This window comes from Podarcis vaucheri (assembly GCF_965113315.1).
Source record: "Podarcis vaucheri genome assembly, chromosome: 10".
Taxonomy (NCBI): Eukaryota; Metazoa; Chordata; class Lepidosauria; order Squamata; family Lacertidae; genus Podarcis; species Podarcis vaucheri.
The window spans coordinates 56,500,086-56,525,418 of record NC_138748.1 but is presented as its reverse complement, the minus strand read 5'-3'; the positions used below and the strand labels follow the sequence as shown (position 1 = coordinate 56,525,418).

The window sequence follows — 25,333 nt, the reverse complement described above, 5'->3', positions numbered from 1 at the left end:
CTCCCATGATGCATTGGGTGAAGCCTTGTTTGTTTAAAGTGGCCAGTCTTTAAATGTATGGTATGGCATAAATGAGGCCTAACTCTCGGCCTTACCTTGATACAAATGGGAATGAACTGTGTAGTCTGCCTGCAGTAACAAACAACAGAAAGCTGGGAGTGCTATTTATATATTAAATAGCACTCAGTGCTTGGTAGCCCCTCTAGGTTTCGTTTTCAATTCCTAACAGAGCCAGAGAGAGACTTTTTTGGTGTGCGTATTGTTGTTTTCAACATGCTAATATATAGATATGTGTCATGGGTGTCAGCACAAAATGGCTGCCATGCACAGAAAGAAAAAGGTGGAGTGGAAGAAGAAAAAGAGGTGGAGGTTCACCCCTATATCTTGACTATAAAAGTTGGGTCTTAGCCTACTATACATTTTGAAAAGTAATGCCCATCCAAGCTGTTTCCCCTTAATAAGTTCCCAAAAGTGAAAGCTAATTCTGCCAAGATTCAAATGAGCTCAGAGAAGCAGATCCTGAGCGCATTTTTGCATGGGAGTTTCCTGCTGTCAAAGTATGGCACTTTAGTACAAAGCAACTGTGTGGGACAATATAGTAAAACACACAAAGATCTGAAGGTACCATAATGCAAAGAACTTGCTGTATGCTTCCTCTGAATGAGCCGCATATAAACTAGGTGAACATCCTTTTTTCTCTTAGATTATTCACTTAAGAACACAGCAATAGCTTTTGAACCCCATCTCCCCAAATTATCTGCTGCCAAAATGGTTTCAAATTTCTGCACATCTTTGGGCCTTAGTTGGCAGTTCAGGGGTCTGACTCCCAACTTGTCTGCAGTCTCCCCCAGCCCCACTCTCCTTGCTGCACGGGAGAGGAGCCTAGGAAGCTCCTTATACAAAGTCTACACTGACTGGCAGCAGCTTCCCAATGCTTCAGACAGGAGATATTCTTAGTCCTATCTGGAAATGTTGAAGACTGAACCTGGGACCATGTCTCTGCAAAGCAGATGCTTTACCATTGAGCTAAGGCCGTTCCCCACAATATCTTGCTTATGTTCCAAGGCCCACTAGGGTTGGGAACACAGCAGTTGCCAAAACAGACATTTCCATCATCATCATCATCATCATTATTATTATTATTATTATTATTATTATTATTATTATTATTTAAAAAGGGAACCACAGCACAAAGGTTTCCCTTTCTCTTGAGTTTTGGACCCAGAGAAAATATCACTTTGGCAATTCTGCTAGCAGCGAGATCCTTCTGAGACTCAATCCAGCAGTCTTCTGGTGAACCCTGGGTTGCTGTGTAAACAGTCTGTCTTGATTATCTCCACAGTTACAATAAGGCAAATAAAGTCAAAGCCAAAACACACCATTGAACGGCAATAAGTGTATCAGCATGCAGAGAGTGTCCCTAATTCCCAAAGTGGGCAGACATTCAAGACTTGCTTGGTGCAATTTTTAGCTTTAAGAATAATTATTACACTTCAATGGCAGACTACACAGCCAGTCCCAAAATAAGCAGGCTGTAAACAAGCTGCAAAGGGAATAGGGGCTGGCGATAAGGTTCATTCAGTGTTAAAAATGTAAGCTTGTCTGAACAACCTTTCCTTTGTCCTTTTCTGCACACGTAAGGGGAAAACCTGAGTCAACAGGTGTCCCTTTGAAGGAGTCACTCAGTCTTCACACTGGTTCGTTATAAAGGCAAGAGTGGTTCCATTTGAAGAAGGTCTCTGGCATTAGAAAGGGAGTTTTAGCTTCCCTCCAGGCAGAAAAGAGAAAGGGGCAGTCTAGCCCTCCCCACTCTGCAGCCTGAAGAAAACAAACTTGGCAACTATTGAGTTGAGATCACTCACCAGTCTTACTGCAGCCTGTGCCAAATTGGTGTCCTTCAGATGTTTTAGACTGCTGTGACTGATGGGAGTTGCAGCCCAAATCACCACTTGGTTGGCAAAGATTTGTCACATCCATGCCATGCATTTAGGGCACATTTAAACCACTTTAACAGTCATGGCTTCCCCCAAGGAATCCTGGGAACTGTAGGCCAACCCTCAAAGGAATACAGTTCCTTTCACCCTTAACAAACTACAGTTCCTAGGATTCTTTGGGGAAGCCATGTGTTTTAAACATGTGGCGTGGATGCTCAGTTTATCTTGCTATATCACGTGCTCAAACCATTTAAGCATGGAGTTCTCTGACCGTTATCCAGGGCTAACACATTCTAGAGTGTTTATTAGAGGAACAGTAAAAACAATTTCACTGTAAACTGAATTTTGGAATGAATTTAAATAGAGCTAGTAATCCCCTGAAACCCATTTCCACCCAATTAATCCCCCTCTTTACCCCAACTAATATTGCCGAACTGTTGTTCCATGAGCCTTTCAACCCCACCTTTCCTACTTACCGTAACATCATTCATTCATTCATTTATAATTATTAGTAACTTGTAACCTAACAAGTCTCCAAGAGACTTACACCAAAGAACATATTTTAAAATTGCTAAGTTTAACGTGAAACAACTTTATTCGTAATTTTGTTCTGTTTCATTTTTACATATACCCCCTCCCGCATTCTGTTATGTCCTTTCCTTCAACCTGCACACAAGGATTTAGGCCACAGGCCTGGTCTTTTAGCATTAATCTAAGCTTAGGTCATCTTATCATCTCCACAAGGATGGCTACAGCTGATACACAAACACTGTTAGACTTGGGTTGTAGAAATAGCCTCCAGGGCTTGCTAAAAAATTCCAAAAGGTTAGCAAGCACACAAGAAGGGACAATTGCAGCCCGAAGAGTTGAAGTGAAGTCCACTAGTTTTGTGAAGTTATGACTGAAAGCATTAAGCAACCTTATCTTTTAAGAATAAGCTACTAGTTCAGACATAGACCAAACTAGCTGGCATTAACATTTACTGTACACATTCCATTGGTAACCAAGAGCTACTACAGATGTAATGTTTTTCCAGCATGAAGATAATCTTGGTGAAGGGGAAAAACATGGTCACACACTACACTGTTAAGTATACCCTAAGGAGATTTTAAATCTACAGCTACAAATGTAAACGCAACAAACAGATGTTTGCAAACGTCCATTCAAGCATACTTATCATTTACATGTTACATTTACAAGTGCAGAGTTAAAATCTGGAATTTGCTCCCACAAGATGTAGTGGCCATCAACTTGGACGGCTTTAAAATGAGTTTATACAAATTCATAGAGGATGAGGTAGTCAGTGGCTACTAACCATGATGTCTATTACCTACAGTGTAACTGGCATGTACACTTGGAGATGGTGTCTGCAGAAACTAACCTACACATGGACACGGACTTCACAAATCATTGCTACTTTGCTTCCCCAGGCTCTTGGACACAATAATGAATTCATGGCATAAGTGGAGCTCTAAATTCAGCATCCATTGCTATTATTATGCTCCTGGCAACTAGAGCAGGGTAAGCAAGCAACCCCTATCATGGTACCATTCATTTACTATGAGATGGCAGTAAAGAATGGCAGTTCCTTGCTGCTTTTCCAGTATATGCCACCTAGATGTGTGTTTATTATACCATTTTAAAAAAACCAAAACCCACACACATCGTTTTATAACACTTGCTTTTTTCCAACGCCAAACTCATAGGCAAAGGCCCACAGATATTATTGCAAGCACAAATAAAGCAAGCACAAATAAATGGTTGATGTGACAGAAACATAAAAAGGTGTGGTTTCTCTCCCTCCTTCATAAAACAAGAATTGTGTCTGAAAGCAGTTGCAGTGTCAGCGATAATGGCTTGTCTCAAAGAAACTTGCTATTGCTTTGCTAGAATGTACTTTTAAGGCATTGGGTTATATTTCCAAGCTTAATGAATAACTGTGAGATATGCAGGTTGCTATCCATCATGATGTCAATGGAGATAATGCAGCAATGCCTCTTAGCATAGAAATACTAGATAAGGACTGCTGTGAATGAAAAGAAACCAACACAGGACTGTTTTGTCATCCGTAGTTAAGGAGGATGGGGATAAACTGTATCTATTGCCTCTTTAAATGCCCCCCAGTGACTGTTCTAAGAGGCACTGGCCTCTGATCAAGGTTTCCAGTTCAAGGTGCTGGTGGCTTTTCTATAAAGGCCTACATGAATTGGGGCTGCTGGTTCCTGAAGAAAGCCTGCTCTTGCACCAGCCTGCCTGTACACTGATAGTCATCTGATGATACCATCCCCAGAGTGCTCCTGCTGTCTGAAGTGAGGTGATGGATGACTGGGAAGGGGGCACATATGGTTCAGATAGTAAGCAATCTATACACGGAACAATGAAATAATAATAATAAGGCTGTGGTGTCCTGACACTGGATTTCTCTCGTCAGGCACTTGGAATGCTCATCTTTTCAATGCTAGGCAAACACCTTATTCTTCCAGGGAGGCTTTTGAATTGCTTTGATATTGTGATTTTTAGTGCTGCTTTTAATTGCCCTTTGAGGTTTCAATTGCATGCTTTTTTTTGTTACTGTATTATTATTATTTTGTAAACTGTGCTGAAACTGGATGTCGAAAGGTGGTGCAGAAACCCCATAAGACATGATGGGGGCTATGCTCTGCCTCTACAGTAGGAGACAGTAATGCTTCTGAATAGTGGTTGCTGGGAACTACAGCCTGGGGTCCTGCTTGCAAGTTTTCCAAAGGCATCAGGGGTGGCCACAGTGAGAACAGGATGCTGAACTAGATGGTCCATTGGCCTGATCCAGCAGACTCTTCTTAACCCGCTCTCCCATTTTCCCCCATGGTGAGAGCAGATTAGATCAGGCATAGGCAAACTCAGCCCTCCAGATGTTTTGGGTCCTGTTAGCTAGGGATGATGGGAGTTGTAGTCCCAAAACATCTGGAGGGCGAGTTTGCCTATGCCTGGATTCGATGATATAACGGAAAACATTGGTAGGGAACCTTTTGTTTTTCCTCATGAGCAACCTTCAAAGGGTTGCATGTTGGCTTGACCTGAGGCAAATGTGGGCAGAGTGATGGATGTGACTCTTACCTTTGTACAGTAAGCTACAGCTCCAGAAATACAAAAGCCAGAGGTTATCCCCCCCCCCGCGCTTGCAATTTTTCCATCCTCTATGCAAAAAAGACACCACCACAATTCAAGGCACATTCCAGCAAGACAAAAAGGCCTTGTGAAGGGGTGTGGCCTGAGGACTCCTGAGGGTTTGACACAGAGAGGCAGGCAGGGGGAGAATATAATATTAGAAATTCAACTAGAGTGTATACCAGAGACTCAATCACTGTTATTCTCATGCCTGTTTCATCCCCCCCCCCCCCGTTTTAGGCACAGATGTCTCAACACAGGACATCTTGCGCTCTTTTTACTGCCCAGCACATAAATGGTAACCTGATAATACATGAAAGAGATTTGGCACCTTTGCTGTTTAGCATAAGCAATGTTATTGTTACAGGCCCTCTAAGCTGTGACTCAGGCATCTCTTCTAGGGAGAGAATCCTTGGCATTTATGAAGTTACGCTTTGACCACTTCCTGAATTTGTGACTCTTGAACCTCGGCAGCTCAGGAGTTCAGAAAGGGCATACCACCGAAAACTGCAACCCCCCCATGCTTTCTGAATGACACATTCAGATGTAACATTATATTTAACTTACAGTTTTGTCCAGCTAACTGAGGTATTAATTATGAGATAACATAGCAAGCCCTGGTCTGATGTGAGCCCAGAGATCTCTATCTGCAGAATAAATCTAAAAGATATTGAATTAAGGCAATAGATCTGTTTCCAGCAGGATTCTTTGAGCCCCTAAGGCCATTTCCCATGCTTCATTGACAAAAATTGGTATTAAAATCCTACAAAGCTGAGACGGGGAGCCTGTGGCCCCCCAGATGCTGTTGAATTACAAATCCCAGCATCTCTGATGACTGGCAATGCTATCTGGGGCTGAAATTCAGCATGACCTGGAGGGCCTCAGGTTCTTCATCCTTGGCATAAGCATACGTGAACTTCTAAGGCTAAGGTCATTATCTCCTAATACAAACTATAACAGAGATTTAAAGTCTGCACTGCTGCTCACATTGATCAATTGCCCTGGACGCTAAAACTGCAGGGAGTGCTGGAGAATCAGATGAAGAGCAATTTTGTTGGAGTCCCAGTTCTAAAGAAGCCCCTAAATGTGTCTTGTTGCAGATAGAGATGGGCTGGCACTGGAATTTCCAGGCCAGCAGATGAACCTGATGGGCATTAAGCAGTGGTGCATTATAGGACTTGCCATGAGAAAGGATGCATCTCTAAGCAAGGGAAGCAAAAAAGCTGTTTTGTATGGTGAAAAGCCAGTTTTGCTAGTTTTCTTTTCTTAAAATCAGCTACTTACTGTTTCTTACAAGTTAAATGAATGGATAAATTATTTAGATCAGGACATAATAATTTTCAGGTTTACTGAATCTGAAAAAAACAAAAACAAAGCCTTTATGTAATTTCCTTGAATGCAAAGATGTGAAATGCACAATAATCAAAGTAGAATGAATTTAAAAATAAGAAATGAACCTGAAATGGCAAAACATTGCTGGCAAGTTTTTGTGTGTGTGTTTTTGAAGGCAAGGGAGGAGATGAGCAGGACGCTTTGCACCACATGGCAGGGCATTGTAGCATGGATGGTTGGGAGTACAGTGAAAGAAAACCAAACCTTTATATACTTCTGTAGATATGCATGTATACTGGATATGCCATCCTGAGCATCTCTTTTATTGTACTAAAAGGAAAAAAGTAACTTGGAACTTTTCTAGATGGAGGCAGGGAAGTAGAGGTCCAACCAGCATCAAAAAAGGAAGAAAAATAATTATGGAGCTCTATGGTGAACCAGAAGAACTTTAAATATGTGTCATGTGACAACTGTGACAGTACAAAGAGAGATGTTCATGTCCTCAAATGCCGCAATTCCCTCCTTTTACAGTTCCATAGAAACACAACACATCCTTGGATTAGACAAGACAAATTAACCAATAAGGTTATCAACAGCTACTACCTGTGACAACTATGCTCTATCTCCACTGCTGGAGGCAATATGCCTCTGCACACCAGTTGCTGGGCATCAGAAGGAGTGTGCTGTTGTGTTCATGTCCTGAATGCGGGCTTTGATTGGTATCCAGCTGACCGCTGTGAGAACAGGATGCTGGGCTGCATATCCAGCAGGGTCTTCTTATGATCTTATGCTTTGGAGTCAGTGTAGCAACTACATATGAGGGTATGGAAGGAAGTGTGGCAAGAGGAAGGTTAAAAGGCAATTAAAAACAACAAGCAGACAGCACCATTTTTAAATAATTTTATAATTTCCTCATGAACTTAGTTTGTGAATAAAAAAAAGGAAAGAGGAAAAAAACTGAACAAAAGTGTTTATATTATCAAGGCAAAGTTGAATATATAACACAATTTCTTTGCAATTCATTATCCTGTCAGTAACATGACTCCATCAATAAAACACATACAAGTTGAAGGCAGCGTGCGCACTTGCATCACAGACATCTATTATCTCCCGCTGCTGCTCCTTCCAGAAGGAACTCAAAGTATGCCAGACTATATATGCAAAGCTCATCTCCTCCTCTGTTAAAGTGCAACACATCACTTTCTGAGTAGTAAAAGATCACTTTCTGTAGTGTATGCGTGAGAGGGTTGTGTGTGTGTGTTGGGGACATCCTACAATTTTTCACTCCCTTTGACAGCCCGCTGTGCTGCCTTCACGAAAAATTTGTTAAAACGGATCCTGGTGATCTATATTCAGCATGAGGTAAATGAGAGGGAATTAGCAATACTGTCCTGGCAGGGATGAATGAACATCAGCTTTAAGTCATGCCAGTTGATAATAGTGTCTTCTGGATACAACTCCATTTACTTACATGGAACCTAAAGAAGAACACGAACTTTTGATATGCATAAATAAGCTTAGATCTAGCATACCAATTATCACTGAAGGACAGAAGACTAGCTGAGCAAAGCAACACCTGTGAACTATTTGTATTTAGGAGGTGCCCACTGAAACCAGTATTAAGCCAAATCCTGGGTTCACTCAGCAGGGTTTCCCAAACTTTGGCTTCCAGCTGTTTTGGACTACATTTTCCATCATCTCTGACCACTGGTCCTGCTAGCTAGGGATTATGAGAGTTGTAGTCCAAAAACAGCTGGAGACCCAAGTTTGGGAAACCCAGGTTTACCAGGTGGAAATGATTGAGAGAAATGATTTAGCCATGAAAGATGTCTAAAAAACAAATTAAAGGAAGAATATCAATTAAGCTTGGCTTAATATTTATATCCCATATTAACAAAAATGTATCCCAGCATTCTCAACTTTGACTTCTGCTGCAGCAATGAACAATGAATTAAATAGACAGCAGCACAGGAACATTGGTAACCTCAAACTGAAAGAGTTACTGATATCCCCCAAATTTACCAGGATTTTTTAAAAAGGTACATTCATGTAAAATAAATTAAGATATGGCTAGTAGCAACAGTATTTATGATATGCAGATTTATGTTGGCCATACCCTTTAAATGTAAATTCAAAAGTTTCCATCCCACTGGTGCAGAAAAGAATGGCAAGCCCTTTGTTGTAAGATTCTGAATGCACATTTTCAAAAGTGGGTACATACAAAATAACCACACACAAATAAACTGGGACTGACATAAATGAAGGTGCATTAAGAAATACTAAGTAGTTTGTGTGTAAAAAATAGAGACTAAAAGAGTGTGCAAAAATGCTGCAATGCATCCCTTCTATTTAAATTTGCAGTATTAAAGCCCCAGAGATATCAATGGAAAAAGTAGTTTCTAATGCTGCCCCTTCCTGTTTTTGAAAAGTCATCCATACATTACAGTATTGGGAGAGGGATAAAATCAGGAGTTAATAACATTGCTAAGAAGGCCACACTGGTTTGGTCTTCCTTGGTCTGTCAAAGGCAATTGAAAGGTACCTTGATCCTAAAAAATCCATTTCCTTATAAAACTGGGAGGAGTTGTCCAGAACTTTGCCTTTTCATATTTTGAATTCCTTTGGATGATACATTTAATTTTTTATATTTTTAATACACAACTTTTTTCATTTCTACTTCTATCTTTTTTTTATTTAAAACTGGACAACAGACACACATTGTCGGTAATTGTCCCAGCCAGAGGACCACACAGACAATAATTGACAAGCAGAGAACAAAACAGGAAAATAAAAAATAAAAAATATACCCCTGAAAAAGGAAAGGGAAAATACCAATGATGACAGGGTTACAGCACTCGCCACACACACTGAAAAAAGTCAGTATTCTTATGTTTACGCTTTTGACACTAAAAAGTTTGGAAATGCTTTTATTTTATTTTTTAAAAAAGGTCAACAGACACAGCCATTTTGTTCAGAAGGATAACGGCTTTCCTCTACAAATGGAAAAAAGTTAAAAAAATATTGTATTATAAAAACAGCACCTGCTGCACTGACAAGACTGAGTGATTGGCATGAGAAGAGTTTTGTCTTGTCAATTCTGGCAGCTCTCAGCCACCAATTGCCTGACTTCCCAATTCCACTCCCACCACTAGGGGCAGTGTTATTAAATCAAGAACTTCCTGTTTTCCATGATTACTGCTTAGTTCTCTGAAGTAGCACCTTCTAGCTCCAACTGTTTTGACATTTTCACTCAGGTCACTCCACAAAACCATGCTAGGTTGCTAGCATAGAGGTGTGAGATAGGAGGAAATCAGTGTTCCATTAACTTAGTGTTTCAGATATGAGAATTTTCCAAAACAGAATGCTCCCTGAATGTTAGAATAGAGAAAAACAGATGCCTAAAACTCCCATACTACATATTTCACAGTGATCTTCTAAAATACACTGAGAAGACCCAAATACACTGGTATATGATAGCACACACTCTAACCATTTCGTTCAGTTTTGGATTTTTAGAGTTTGGCATTTTTTTAAGTGAAAGCAATATCAAAAGGCAATCATCATAGCAGACCCCAAACATGAAAAAGACATTTCACTAAGATGTGTCTCTTATTAGTTCTTTGAACATTAGTAGCTAGTGTCACTGTACAATTCAGAGTCTGAAGTGCCATTTATTTTATTATTTTTAAACACCTGGATTTGATAGGATTGGAAGTAGAATCTGGATTCCTTGGGAGCATTAAGCAGTCCAATTAGGAAGTCAAGAAATTACCTGGATTGTCCAGGGAGTTTTATTAATTGCACCAAATTTAAGACAAACTGCTCCACTACTCCCTCTATAGGGGGTTCCTGAAGTTTATAACCACCTTTTACATATTAGCATCTTTATAGCTTGAAAAAGCAACACCACATTCCTTAAATACAACCAAGCCTTGTTATAACCCGGCAACAAAAGTATATGGCCATTGCTAGTGTAAAACAAGAGATTTTAGAATCCCCTGATACGAGACTATTTCTGAAAGCTGGACTGAATAACAAGGAAGGTGAGGATAGGTTTCTAGCACAACTGTCCAGAGCTGTATTTTCTGGACACAAGTGGTAGATCTCACTCATTTCAGATATGGTAGATACAAAAATCTTTCAGAGCTGTGATAGTGTAGTGGCAGTCAGATTGCCACATATAACCCTTTTGGATCTGTGCATTTTATATCTTGTAAAACGTTAACAATGTTAACCAGATCCACAAGGCAGTCAACTATTTTGCACTCTTCTGTTAAAGGAAGCAAGTTGAAGCAGGCCAGGTTCAACAACAATTCATGGCCAACACCTTGCATTTAAGGCTCCACAGTTCCTAGAGAAATGCAGAGAGACAGGACCTCTATCCAAATGGCATCAAGGAGATTATCTGCAATGGCACACTGCTGATAAAGTCAGGTCATTGTTCCAAGATAAGATCTTGTTTGTTCTCTCTCTTTCTCTCAGTACTTTACGGAGGGATTAGATCATTTTTTTACTGGGAGCTTAGATCAGGCATTAGGGTGACAGGACTCTGAGCTCATGGAATGGGGTGGGAAAGTTGTGTGCTTGGTGGTGGGATAAGAGAGGAGTTGAAAGAGATGCATACTCCAGACTTGGGCTTGGAGAGGGAGGGGTTCAAACAGCAGGTGTGCTGCTGGGTGACAGAAACCAAATGGCCAGTGTGGGAACTGGCTCTGTTTCACAAATCCCCTCCTCCCCGGAGCACATGCTGTGAGTAGAGTGGAGTGTAAACAATGGGCTTTATCCCAATTTCATTTTGGTGGGCCCTGTACACACTTGCCTTGGGAATGGCATCTCTCTGCTTAAGCAGCTCCTGTGTCTGTAGTAGCACAGCCACATGGTGGCAGCTGAGTTAAAGGCTCCAAAAATACTGGCATGGAGAACTGTGATTTATGCGATTTATGCACAGTGCCAGAAGCACATGGGGATGAAGTATCAACCACAAGCAACTATCTCCATCTCCACTCCCAAAATTTCAGCAACACCCCTGCCCCCAAAGCCACTATCAAAGAGCATCTGAGTAAGAGGTTTACAAGCAGAAGTCATTTCAACCGCTGATAAGGAAAATTCCATAGCTTCCTCCACAGAGAGAGTGGATTGTTTTACAGCAGGGAACAAGGGCAGCTGGAGACGCGGCCATATAACTTAATAGGATAGCCTGGGAGTGGTGGTGGTGGGAAGATGTTAGGCCTGAAGGCTGAGATGGTTTTACAGGCAGCATTAAATCCCTACAGTGAGTAATTAGGGATGAAGAAGAAAAGGCTATAAGGGAGATTTCAAAACAACAGCTCCTATCAAAATGTGCTGACTCAAAACAATGGGGGCAAAGGCGCGGTTCTGGTATGAGGCATGGCTCAATGGTATGTACAGTCACTGTCTACATGCCTTCCGGTAAAGGCAATTTCAACCTTGAGAACATTCAAGTCTCTCCCCCGCCCGCCTTTCTGAGAAAAAGCATCAGCCTCAGGCTATTAATGCCATCAGCTCTAAAACTACCATTCCGGATCTCCAAAGTCCTGAAGGTGCTAACTAAGACAGCAATGTGAATTCCTCATCAGAAAATCCACATGAGAAACATTGTTTGCCATTCCAAACCAATCTTATACTGTATCTCCTTTCTGAGGTATCCCCAGGTTCCTTCTCCTGCATGAGAATGAAAAGGAAGAAATGGAGCATCTTGAAGAAGTGACTGAATCCTTTCATTTTCAAAGGCAGAAACTATGTGTATAAAAAGTAGTAATAAAGGATTCATAGAGTGCCTAGAGGACTCTTGATTCAGTCAGAGAGGCTCCTGATTGGGGATATTGGGGCTGTTCAATGTCCATGGGTTGAAGATGGTAATGACTGAACAGTAACTTTATAGAAAATTATCCCTTGCCATATAGAAAATAATGTCTTAGGGCATGGGTTGCCAAATTGGAAAGTTGCACTGGTGGAGTGGGGATACTGTTGAAGGGGAAAAGAAAAAGGCTTTGAGAGCGTGTCTGCTTTCTAAACTTTGAATGCATGGACCTATCCATGTGTAAATTGCTTAAGCTGGAAAAGCCAAGCATGGTGATTTGGGCAATCATTATAGAGGTAAACGAGTTAGGAAAGCATTGTAAGGAACAGTGATCTTTTCTCTTATTTCATTAAGTTCAGAATCCTAACTCTTTCTTCTATGTTTGCTCCAAAAGGTTCTATTAATCCTGAAATCTGCAAGAATAAACATCAAAAACAGTTCCTCTCAGGAAGAAATAACCTGATACCAGAATTCTGTTCTTGTGAATGCCTGAAGAATGACACAATGCATAAAATGTTGCCCGGATTAAAACTGTATTTTCACAATTGGCGCAAAACACGTGAATAGCCAGATTCCTATTTATGAGCCTGTGAATTTGGATACGTTAAGAGGATGCCATTTAGAGAAACTATTTTGGGTTTACTCAGTCTTTGGTGAGTGTTATAGAAGAAGCAGTAGGGGCGACCATATCTAGTACTCTTGGAGCCGGGCATAGCTTATAAAGTAAACCCCTAAGAAATCAGAAATAGATAAAATGAGAAGTAATGCATAAAGTGAGCACCCTTCACATGAGAATGCAAAGCTATGTAGAAAAGGTACTAAAATTTGCCAGAAGAGCAAGAAACTTGGCTAAAGAAAACACAGGAAGCTGCCATCTAGCTTAGTAGTGTTGAATGGCAGTGGCTCTCCAGGTTTTCAGGTAAGAAGACCCTTCCCCAACAGCCACATGCATTTCATAGCTATTTTGGTAAACAAAAACAAGGCTTACAATAGGCAGAAAACCAGAGAAAACATGTTTCCCATTCTTACCCAATTGAAGTTACCAAAGAGAACAAGGGATTCTCCTTACCACCCACAATCTCCTTGTAACAGCTTCCGCTTTTAGGATAAAACTCCTGTGCAGACATAGGCAGCATACCTTGAGCTAGCTAAATCAATGTTGGCCAACTGTGGGCCGCTATCAGAACACACTCAACTTCCCTCATAAAGGAAGGTAGGCCAAAGATTTCTACTAACGGAAAAAAAATAAAATCAAGGCAAGTGTTCTCCTGCCACCACTTCAAGGATCACCAGAACTACCTGTGTCCAATATATTGCCACTTCCATGCTTACTGAACTCAGTAAATTTCTGAGCAGAGGTATCCCAAAGCCAACAGGAAAAGTAACTGGGAGGCATATTCCAAAGAAGAAAGGCAGTGAGAGGATGAATGCAGACATGAATCAGTATCTATAAACTGGAAGAGTGGAGATAGGTTCATTTGTTTCTTTTTATAAAAAGGTGCACCAAAAGTTTCTGTTTTCTCCCCCTCCCCACTTTCACACAATTCTGCATCCTCATGACTCCTTGGACTGACCGGGCTTGGCCCCCAGGCATGCTGCTGCTAGGGAGCTAGCACTGGCTTCGGTCATGATGACTCTTCAAGTGCATTGACAACTTGCTCCAGGATGTCAGGGCAGTGATCGGCTATCTGCTGTAGAATGGCATTGGCAAACTCTTGTAGCTCTGCACTGTCCCTCTCGCCTTTTTCCAGCTCATTGTGAAGCTGCAAAAAAGAAAAGAAAAAGGACAGAATGGAGTAAACACATGTTTGTGTTTTAAAATGTCACACCAGCAATTAGTCCTTAGTCTGTCCTCCAAATGTATACCAAACAGGGGATCCCTATAGACACAACCACACGCAAAATATAATGCCTGGCCTGGGGCAACCATATTGACAGGTGTTGCTTTCCAGTGAAGATTCATGCAGGCACACAGGAGATAAAAAAATGGACAGCATAGTTGCTGAATAACATTTTATTTGCTCGGAGCAGTTGCACCTGTAGAGGCACCTTGGATGGAATGTTTTAGAACATTTGAAAAGACATCTATTAATGCATAAACAAGCATCCCCTCCTTTTTACCATACCTTTCCACAATAAAGGTCCACAAGCTGATTTACAGCACTACAAAAAAAACCACCTAGTTTTCATCATCCCTTTGCATGTCTGAGTAAAGACCTTGATGATAAATTATGAAGCAAAAGAAAATTGGAGAGGTATAGAGAGATGGAGAGGAGGATTAAAAGGGGGGGACCCCAATGTATAAAGGGAAAAGTTCTTAACATATTGCCCACAAAAAGTTATCTTCTCAAAATATCCTTGGGTTCCTAGTTCCTACCACATTACTGTATGGCCACTACCATCTCCCAGGCTATTTATTTAAAAAAGGTAATAGTTAACCTCACTCTGCAATTTTAATTCAATACAAACAATCCTGCTAGAAAGAAAATTGCCATGTGCAGATTCCAAATGTGTGCTAGGTAAGATGCAAGTAAAGAGAACAAAAAGGTAGCTTTCAACATTTGAGGGAAGAATGATGAGATGTTTGCATGTGTAAATCTAGAGAGGACTCAGCTATATAGCTGCAAATGTTTTAAGTGTGTTTTAAGTGCATTATACAAATGTGAACTAAATGGCGATGGTGAGATTATGGCAAATTTGATATATTTTCCAAAATGTTTTTTGAAAAAAGCATTTTGACAGCATTTTTTATTTGTGTCTAGATTCCACCTGAGTCTACCAATAGACTGGGGAGACATGACTGAGAGACCCGGTTTCCTTCCTCACTCCAAGCTATGATGAGAATTCCACGTATGCTGGTTTGTGGAAATGACCAAGGACAAGAGATAGTTAAGAGGTAATTTGAGAGTATAGGTGCTGACAGGTTCTTAGCATATATCACAGGAAAAAAGAAACCACATTGTTTCAAGCAAGCAGCATAGCTGTGATCTGACATCTTCATACTGCATAGGACGGTGGCACTCTGTGCACTTTTGGTGGGTAGTTAACCCAAGGTATGTTCAACAGATTAAGCGGCATTCTTCTCTAAATCCATATTTCAAAAGAAGTCAAAAAATGGTCAGCACAATGCTTAATTGTAATGTATCTTAACTAAAAGTAGCCAAAGGGGCTCCCATGCACCAATACTGCTGTTTCCTAAGGCTCAGTGCATATTAAAATATATATATATATATATTATATTTATTTATACTCCACTATTTCCCCTCCCTTATTTGTAAGGCAGCTTACAAATAAAATAAAAACAACTAAAAACACAGGGGGGAAAACAGTAATTAAAAAAATTAAATACTAATAGAATTAAAACAATTGTCATATATTTATATCTATTATATACATAAACAGGTTATCCTGTGGCTGGCCATTTAAAATCCTGCAAACAATTTCTGATCTCAACCCCCAACATCTCTCTTATCTTCCACAAGCATGGTATGCATTTTATTATAAATTGGTATGCAAGTACTGTGTACTTTAAAGCAGAGTCAACTGACTTCAGGATTGTGGGATCTACTTTTTAATGCTAGAATGCAGAGATCCTCCAACCAAAGACAAGCACAAAATAGCATCTAAGAGATGGAAGCCAGATGAATTAATGGTGACAAGCTAATTACCCACCGCACCTCCCCCATGATTGTGCAATTTATTAATGTATCTTAATAATTACAGCAATGTTATCACACAGGTCAGACAGCTCCCCCACCGCCCTTTTTGAGCAAAAAGCATTGGAGACTTTTACGTGAATATAAGCCATGTAAGCATTTAAGACCAGCAGCAACGATCCACCATCAATACCTCCCCCATTCCCCCCTCCTAGGAAGAAAAGCAACCAATCCTGAACTCACTGCTTACTGCTGCTACAACAGGAACAAAACATTTGGGCGACTTGGTAATATATATTTAAAGAGAAAAATAAGAAATGATCTCCTGTAAATGTACAAATGTAATATAGCATTCAAAGGCAAACTGAATGGGGTGGAGGACTAATCTGAACCAATAGAAATCTGCACTAAGAGGAAACCTGTGCATGTGCTATTTCAGAAATTAATTATATGAATTCTCCACGAGAAATCTGAAGACAGGAAGAATGGGATATGGGACAAAAGTCACCCACAGAAGCATTAGTGAACAGGGAAAGATCTGTCCCTCCCTAGAAATGTAACCATGAAGTGAGGGGAATATCCTTATGAGCCACATCTGTGTCTGAGAAGGCATGAAAATATAATGTCAAGCTCTATAACATATTACTGTTACCTTTGAGGAGAGACTCAAAACCCAGAGATGGATTGGGAGTTTTGCTATACAGAGGTATTTCCTTAGAGACAGATGTGAATATTGTAATTACTTTTTGAAGAAACCGTTGTGTCTATGAATCATACCCATGTCTGAACATTTGTCAACATTTAATGAGAAGCAGTTCCCCTTTCCTAAACAAAATCATGCAAAATCATAATTCTCCCTACGATGATTTCCCCTCAGTGAAGAAACATGACAAAGTTCAACTGTTTGAGAATGTAACTATTATTGAAGCCCAACTCATGAGGAAACCATGGTAGGAAGGTGGTAGATTGTGTTTTTGTTTAATGATATATTGCTTGGTTTCTAGATAGTGCAACACCTGCAATTTTATGAAAAATTAAGTGGTTTATAAGTGGTAACAAACAAACATAACTTCTGAGGGATCCAGGGGAATTTACAGGATAATACTCCCTCTCAACCCAAAGTTTTGTCGCATAGGTGCTGACACCTGATTAAAGTTGGCTATTTTTATTTTTTTTAGAGAAGGAATCAGCTGTGGGTACAATTTGGTAGGGGGATCGTTTTGGCCTCAGGGATTCAATAGAGGACAGCATGGACTATTTCAAAACAATATGTGAAGACAGAAACAAATCCGAAATCCACTTCATGCATGGGATTGTATTTCAGACACATTTATCTTCAGAGACCTTTTCTTTCAGATTATTGGACTTGCTTCTATTGGCCTTTTGGAATTTGGCTGCTGAAGTGCTTTCCCCCTCTTTTTTTTGAAAATTGTTTTAAAGTTAAAAGTGCAAGGAGAAAAGTTCAAACATCAGAAAAGATGAAAACCAGGAAAGATATGTGTGTGTGTGTGAGAGAGAGAGAGGTAGAGGGAGGGAGAGAGAAACAAAAACACACCAGGCTATAGAAACCAGATTATTGCTGTTGGTACAGAATTAATGTCCAGTAGTTTATGCCTTTTTGGTGGTACACGACTACTGGATATATTCCAGGTTTGCATATAATACGTTTGCATATAATATAATCATGAAAGAAAAAGTCTCAAGCTCACGGATGAAATAAACTTAGTTAAATTTCCTTTGGTACAATAATTAAATTTCAGTAAAATGTACAACAGGTTAGTTTGGATACAATGATTTAAGCATTTCATCTTGTTGCAAACAAAGCCAGTGAGCCAGAGTGGAAGAAAATTAGATAAGGAATTCAGTTTTGATGAAGATAGCAGCAAGAACTGATGAAAGGTACTACTGCACAGGCTGACAAGGGAAAGGATGATAAATTGAATGACTACACAAAGAAGAGGGGTAAATGTTTGGGAGAGAAATGAGTATTAGTAGAAAGGCTGGAGATACTATGGGACAGAGATTTTGCTGTACGATATACGTAATGGAAGAATTAACAGAATTAAACAAGTGCTTTGCCTGAGAAGAGTGAAAACTGGGCAATGATTATGATGTGAAAGAGGGCACATAAAATGTTATTTCCAAGTATACAAGTAAAACATCTATTTACATATGTCTGTTCCAATGTGAGCAATACAGAAACACACACGACAAATACTTCAGTGCATTTGCACTCTTGGCTAGGCACTTAATCTACTCCAGCTGTTTTAGTAAGCAAAATGAGGGCCTAGAATAATGAGTGCTTTGTGTAAACAGTAACTCTGAAGAGGTACCAAACCAGGTCAGGAGCTTCAAGGTAATGAGTTAAAGTAAAAAGAATGTGGGGGTGAAATTGACTTTCATGTTTGTAACTTGCTAAAGGAAATTTAAAAATCAGATCTATGCTCCCTGGTGAGCTAAATACTTAGTTGCCTAGCAATTATCAGGAGGAGGAAGAAAGAAAAATCAAAGTATGACATTTCTAGCAGCAAAGTACATTATGTGTGTGGCTAAGTTTAGGACTTATGTCCATACTTCAAGTCCCAAACAAATGGCCACCTTTTCCAAATCATTCATCCATAAAAACATCAGGAAATTGTGCCATTTTGGCCACAATCCAAACAACACAGAACTAGGTGTGCTTAAATCCACCAATCTCAGTGAGTTTAAGAATGTCTAGATTTCTGTTGGATTGTAGCCTATACAGCAATATAGGAGCATAACTATGCTTCATTTAAACAACACAAGCACAACTCCAGGTCAACCAGCTACAAAGAAATTAGATATTAGAGTAAATTACAAGCAGTGAAGTCAAGCACGACATTATAACATTATGTCAAGCAAAATATCTTCAAAGCAGCCCCGATCTGTGTAGCACCAATCCCTCCCATGTACCTAGTGTGTAATCAAGGCAAAGAAATACAAAATCTCATTCCAGATAATTCAAGGGGATATTTTCTCGTAACACTTTAATAGTCAAGATTCTAGAGATCTCCAGTATCCAGCTTGGAAGACATCAAGGTGTGTGTTTTTATTTTTATTTGATTGTCTCATTCAGACATAATGCTAAATTATGTTTATCAGATGCCCCTCCCCTCCTCTGGTGCAGCAGGTGGCGATTGGGTGCTTTCATTTATTTTCATTTTTAAAAAACTCTAACCAAAATTTAGTGTCATGTCCAAATCCAAACTGTGGCTAAATAAATAAGCTAATATTTACCAGTTTAGGATTTGGACTTTAAACTGTGGTTAACTGAAAACAGAAGGGAAAGTTTCCCCTCTTCTCCTTAGGGCTGCGCTGGAGGAGGGAAAGGAGGAGTCTACAAAGGTCATGCATACAACATTAAATCATAGCTTTAGCATTACATCTGAATCAAACCATTACGTTTTCTTTGGTTCAGAGACGCAGAAACTTCTACCTTGAAAATTCAGTGGGAAAATCAGCCTTGATGATTTTCCAAGTGTCACGTTTTTACTGCTATTGTTGCTGTTCCGTTGTTGCTGTTGCTATTCTTTAAATATAAACACCAACTAGAAGTCTGCATTCTAAATTGAAAAATTTAAAGATTCCAAATGTTTCAACAGGAGGGAAATAATAAGTTATTATTGTCTCGTTAGAAGACAAAACGTGTTAGGAAAAATCAGAGACAGGCTTTCATCTGCTTAATACTGAACTTGATGTCCCCATACCGGCAGTATTGGAGCCAAAAGAGCGCAGCTAAGAACCAAGAAAAAGCATTAACATACTTTCAGGAACCTCAGGTTCTGCAGAAGTGCAAAACAAATAATAAATCCAACCCCAACAAAACTCTCAAAGGTGACAGTCCTCCCAATGAGGACTGAGTGTGATCAGTAGTTATCAGGAGCCACAAAATATTAAATATCATTTGGAAAAGGAAAACTAGAATCGGAAGGAGAGAAAGAGATGACCAACTTGAATTTCATAGTTTATACTATCCTAGAAGAAGGCATGGCAGGGTTGCTGGAAGCCTGAACTTAAGAGGAGTCCTGCTACATCAGACTACAGAATCCCGTTTTCCACATTGACCAACAAGATACCTAGGGGAAGCCCGGAAGCAAGACAAGGGGGGCAGTAGGCCCCTCCTCCTGCTGCTGTTATCCAGTGACTGGCATTCAGACACATTATGTCTTGGTATGGCTATATATGGCTAGTAGTCACAGGTAGTCGTATCCTCCATGAATCTGTTTAAGCCCCCTTTTAAAGCTGTCCAATTTGGTGGCTTCTTGTGAAAGCTAATTTTCTAACTGGACATTGTATGAGCAAGTGTCCATCTCAAACCTCCCAACATTCAGCTTCACTGTATGATCCCAGGTTCTGGTGCTATGGAAGAAGAAGAAAATGTACTTCTATCCACTTTCTCTGCATCATGTACAATTTAATACACCCTTTATCATCTGAACTAAATAGCCCCATATTGTTATATATGAGAAGTTCCTTCACCTGCTCCAGAGTCATCTTCTGCAGCTCCTTCTCCCAAGCTGCACGGTTGTCATCCTGGTGGTAGGAAGCAGGCGGGGTGAGTCCACGGAGAATCAGGGGGTCCCGGTCATGGCACAGGGCTGTCAAATGTCCAATATACAACTTCAACTTGCTGCGATTCTGATCAAGGTCTAAAAGGGGCTGAATTACCTAAAATAAAAGAATGCAAGTCAATCATAATCTGACAAATACATAAGCAAATGGGACATTTACTTAATTATAACATAGAAAACTGGAGGTAAGCTAAGAGGAGTAACCAAATTCTCTCTACGTAAAAATATAATTGCATGGTGGGGTAGGGGAGATAGGAAAAGAACGTGTGAATCCAGTCATGAGAAGAGTTGCATAGAATTCTGTTTGTTTCACCTGAAAGCCCCCCCCCCCAGCAAATTAACAGATTTCAAGAAAAAAGTTTCTCTGCTATACATTTAAATACTAATTTTAAATGTTTTGCAGATTTATTTAATTATATCATGTGCTTCCTTCTAAAAGAGTGCAGGGATTTGAAAGTAATAATTGGAGAATGGAAAATTGAGAGTGTGAACATTCTGTTGATTACAACCAATTAAACACTGAGGAATAAGAAAGCGAATCTCTAACAACAAAAATAAGGTACAAGGCCTGCATCAGCAATGGTTGCCTGTGGTGAAGTTTTAGCTGTCAAAATGTTCACATCCAGGCAAAATCTGTGGTTGCACCTTCTGCTTGTCAGCAGGAATAAGATATCTTTCCAACCATACCCTCTAACTCTGCTAATGAACACAGAAGTGTGATAATCTCTCAGTCAACAGAAACAGGTGCTGGTACTACTTTCAACATTGTCCTGCATACACAACTGTTCTGGCTCCTTTGCTATGTTTCCAACACTCTTTGAATGGATTAATGGTCGTGCAATAGGAGGAGCTGAAAGCTACAGATTAGTGGTGTCAAAATCCCTTCCCCAGTAAGACTGTAGAACCCTGTTTATAGCACATTAGGATTAACATTTTAGCACTGTAAAAAGAAACAGCATGGAATATTACTTCTGTTACAGGGAATTTAAAATTAAAAAGGCAATGCTGTAAGACTGTAAGGGCTACAGGACTGGAAAGATGTTGAGGATGACTTGATAGGCAAAAATATGGAAAGGAAATAAATTTTCATTGACACAATGCTTATGGTTGGCTGCAGACAATAGTAGTAATATTGGCTACAAGACTTCTCAAAAACCCCTCAAGTTAGCAGGCCTGCAGTATAACTGATAAGTAAAACTATGTCCCACCCAGAAAGTTAAGAACACTACAAAGGAGAAATAATTCATTAGCAACACCATTCTTCTTTAAAGTTCGCTGCAAAATGCAAGTGTGTTTTGTTGTACACCCATTGTTAAAGCTCCTGTAATTTAACCCCCCCCCCCATGGAAGCCCTATATCAGCAGTTCTCAATTTACTTGAGTGCTGGAACTGGTAACTTGAAAGCAATATACGGTGTGGTCTGGTAATGTTTATTTTCTTGTGTTTACAACAGAATGCATTCAAAAAGTCATTCTTATCCCAAGAATCTTTATCATCCCTTCACTATGCACACCAGTTTTTGCCTATCATCCAGGCCCATCTTTTCCCAGTTACAAATGTGTAATTTTTGCATGACACAGGATTTTAAGGAGCCTGACCCCTGAATGGGGCAGGGAAGGAAGTGAAAAATCTTCACCCTTCACTCCAGAAATGTATTACATGCCTTTCCCTTCGTTTGAAGCAGCTGATTTACCTCAAACATGATTTAGCACGCCTAAAATTCATACAAACGGGTGGCTGACTGGAAAAGTTCTACAATCATGGGTTTGATAGTTGTATAATTCTTTTTACCAGTTCTAAATTCTAAAAAGCATACATCAGATTAGAGCCGAGACCAGTGTTGGCCCGTCTTGGGTTGATATAAAATTCAGAATTCACTTTTAAAATAGGGAAACAAAGGTCAAGAATGTAGAACTAGGATGAAGCATTGTTTGGTTGAGAACACAGTATTCTTTCCACAGAGATACCTATAAAAGATTATGTATGTTAAGGCTGCATGTTCTAATAGAGTAGACATGTCTTCTGGTCATCTTTAGGTAGAAAGGAAACTAACAGTATCCTTTGAAATAGTAGTATTATCATTATCCAACTGAATATGAATGCTTGCTGAACTAGCTCCTTTCTGATGCCACTCTGTACTGTATAATGTTGGTCCTGTATGATGATTGTTGTTGTTTAGTCGTTTAGTCGTATCCGACTCTTCGTGATCCCATGGACCAGAGCACGCCAGGCACTCCTGTCTTCCACTGCCTCTTGCAGTTTAGTCAAACTCATGCTGGTAGCTTCGAGAACACTGTCCAACCATCTCGTCCTCTGTTGCCCTCTTCTCCTTGTGCCCTCCATCTTTCCCAACATCAGGGTCTTTTCCAGGGAGTCTTCTCTTCTCATGAGGTGGCCAAAGTATTGGAGTCTCAGCTTCAGGATCTGTCCTTCCAGTGAGCACTCAGGGCTGATTTCCTTCAGAATGGATAGGTTTGATCTTCTTGCACTCCATGGGACTCTCAAGAATCTCCTCCAGCACCATAATTCAAAAGCATCAATTCTTCGGCGATCAGCCTTCTTTATGGTTCAGCTTTCACTTCCATACATCACTACTAGGAAAACCATAGCTGTATGATGATACTGACCCCTTTTCCTTTAGTATAAACTACCTAAATTATGGGAACAGAACCTATCAAGTTGGAAACAAGATCATTTTATCCATGGATAAGCCACTTGCTGAAAGCATCCTAATTTGATTACTGCTGCTTATTTTGTAAAGGGCTGATCCTGCCCTCTTGGAGAATAGTAAAGCTCACAGAGGAGTTCATTTCTTTCCCTTGGGATGCATTAACTCCGCCAGTAAGTACCGTGCTTATCTCTATGTTTCTCCCACATCTAATTTGAGCTGGCCACTTAGCAAGAGTCACAGTGCTTCCCGCAATTGCAGAGCTTATCTTAAGAGGATGCAAAAAGCACCTGCCAAGCAGAAAGGCAGAGCTGGACAGGACTGATGAGCTGGGTTGCAAGTCTCTGTGCAATCTGAATGCTTTCTACAGCTTATCCAAGATATGGGAATATTTTCTAAAACAGCTTTTCTTTATTAACAAGAGATATTCTCGCCATCCCTGTCTTTGCCCAAGCTAGTGGTATTTATTCAATGTCCAGTTTAACACATGTAAAGCACAATAAAACCTGTCAAAAATGACATAATAAGTGCATTTGCAAATACTGGCACAATGTACCGAGTGAATTAATTTAATAACCATAAACAGAAGTTGGCTCAATACAAAATGGTTATTTTCATTGCAATGCTGAACACTGGGCCAACTAGTAGTATTTATTAACCCTATTAAAATGCAGGTTGGATTGAGGAACAAAAATTTCACTTTGACTAACTTCCATCAGAAAAAAGATCGCTCAAATACACTACAATAAAGTAAGAAAGAATAAAAACAATACAGTTAAAGACTAAGACTAATTAAAAGCAGGTGACCAGAGATTTCTTTGTACCCCAAAGAGTGAGCAAAACTTCTACAGGAGTGTCAGTCATGGCAACAATAAACTCCCCATGGCAATCTGGAATCCTTCAGGCATTATAAGCTTCTGACAGCAGACTATCTTAATAGGTCTAACCACCCCCAAAGAGGAAAATGGGTGCTGAAAGTCAAAACCTCAACATGAAGTGGTCTGACCACCACTTGATGAAAAATCCCCTACAATCAAACCCACATTTCTGCCTAGTTAACACATAGTTTTGGTTGTGCCAATGGCATTTTGTTATAGCCCCGATGGCTTTTGTGGCGGTCAAAATCCTACACTGTCTCAAACCAGGAAACCTTGATGTGAATATTGAGGTTCCCAAGACAGCAAGCCAGGGGCCCCTCAACTCCAAATCTGAGACAGTCTCCATCAGCCCAGGCAGATAAACTGTCAAAACAGAACATCAACAGAATCCCAATCTGTCCCTTGTGCCCCAACACCTGGTACAAAAAGTCATAATGTGGGCTGGACTGGGCATGGATCCTGGGAAGGGAATCTCTAATAGCTATATTGATTCCCCCTATTCACAGGGGAAAAGGAAAATACAAGAACATCCTTTAAAACTACGATCAATTTCCATTGCAAGTTCTGAATCTTTTGGAAGAATCCACTGCAGAACCTCAGCAAGAGGTTCAAAACCAACAGCAGTCACTTCCCCAGATGACTTTTCCTCCCTGCCCATAACGTTTCAACAGAAACCACTGTAAGGAATTTTGGCTGCATTGACAGTCCCATCTCTTCTGGTTTCATTTCTGCCAGAGTCAATCAGGAAATCATATTTATAAAGCAAATTCTTTCTGAAATTTTAATACACCATGAACAAATCCCATGGATTAATGATTTCCAGAGCTCACCACCTTCACCTTGGGAACTAGCCAAACTTTGGGGGAGAAGAAAAAAAACCTTGGGAAAGATACAAAAGAATGAACACTGCTTTCTCTATTGACACTCCCAGAAACAGCTTCCAGAGACTATGAAAAAGCTTGCATTATATCATCACATTTTTTTTTAAAGAAAAGAATGTGAATTAATGTACTCTTCTATAGATATCTGTCCACATCACAGAACTGCCACAACTGGCAGGCTACTTACAAAATGTTTCTGATCTTCACAACCAAATTCAGAACAGTGGAACAATGTTTTAAGACTGAGATGCTTTGATGAAGATGGAAAACTGAATGTGCACTTGGCTGAATTCAGACACCATAATTTTAAAGAATTTCCAAGATGACTGAAATTTAAACTGGGACTAAAACAAGACTACTATTACTGTGCCCCTTGCCTTTTGCTCCACTTCTCTGAAAGTGGTCTGTTCTCAAAAGTGGTTTG

At 40.0% G+C, this 25,333-nt stretch overlaps 1 protein-coding gene across 13 annotated transcripts in view; it reads right to left on the bottom strand.

The window, feature by feature from the left end:
* Nucleotides 1-7,299: 7,299 nt before the first annotated feature.
* ERC1 (ELKS/RAB6-interacting/CAST family member 1) overlaps nucleotides 7,300-25,333 on the bottom strand; it is a 159,331-nt gene continuing 141,297 nt past the window's right edge. For 10 of the 13 annotated variants that reach the window (XM_082240419.1, XM_082240426.1, XM_082240414.1 and 7 more), the window contains 2 exons: nucleotides 20,391-20,579; nucleotides 7,300-13,997 (listed from right to left, as the gene is read on the bottom strand). In XM_082240419.1, the coding sequence (XP_082096545.1) occupies nucleotides 13,860-13,997; nucleotides 20,391-20,579 (327 nt within the window). In that variant the 3' untranslated portion in view covers nucleotides 7,300-13,859. Of the gene's footprint in view, nucleotides 13,998-20,390; nucleotides 20,580-25,333 lie in introns of those variants that run through there. The other 3 variants (XM_082240417.1, XM_082240418.1, XM_082240415.1) reach the window with 1 other exon arrangement.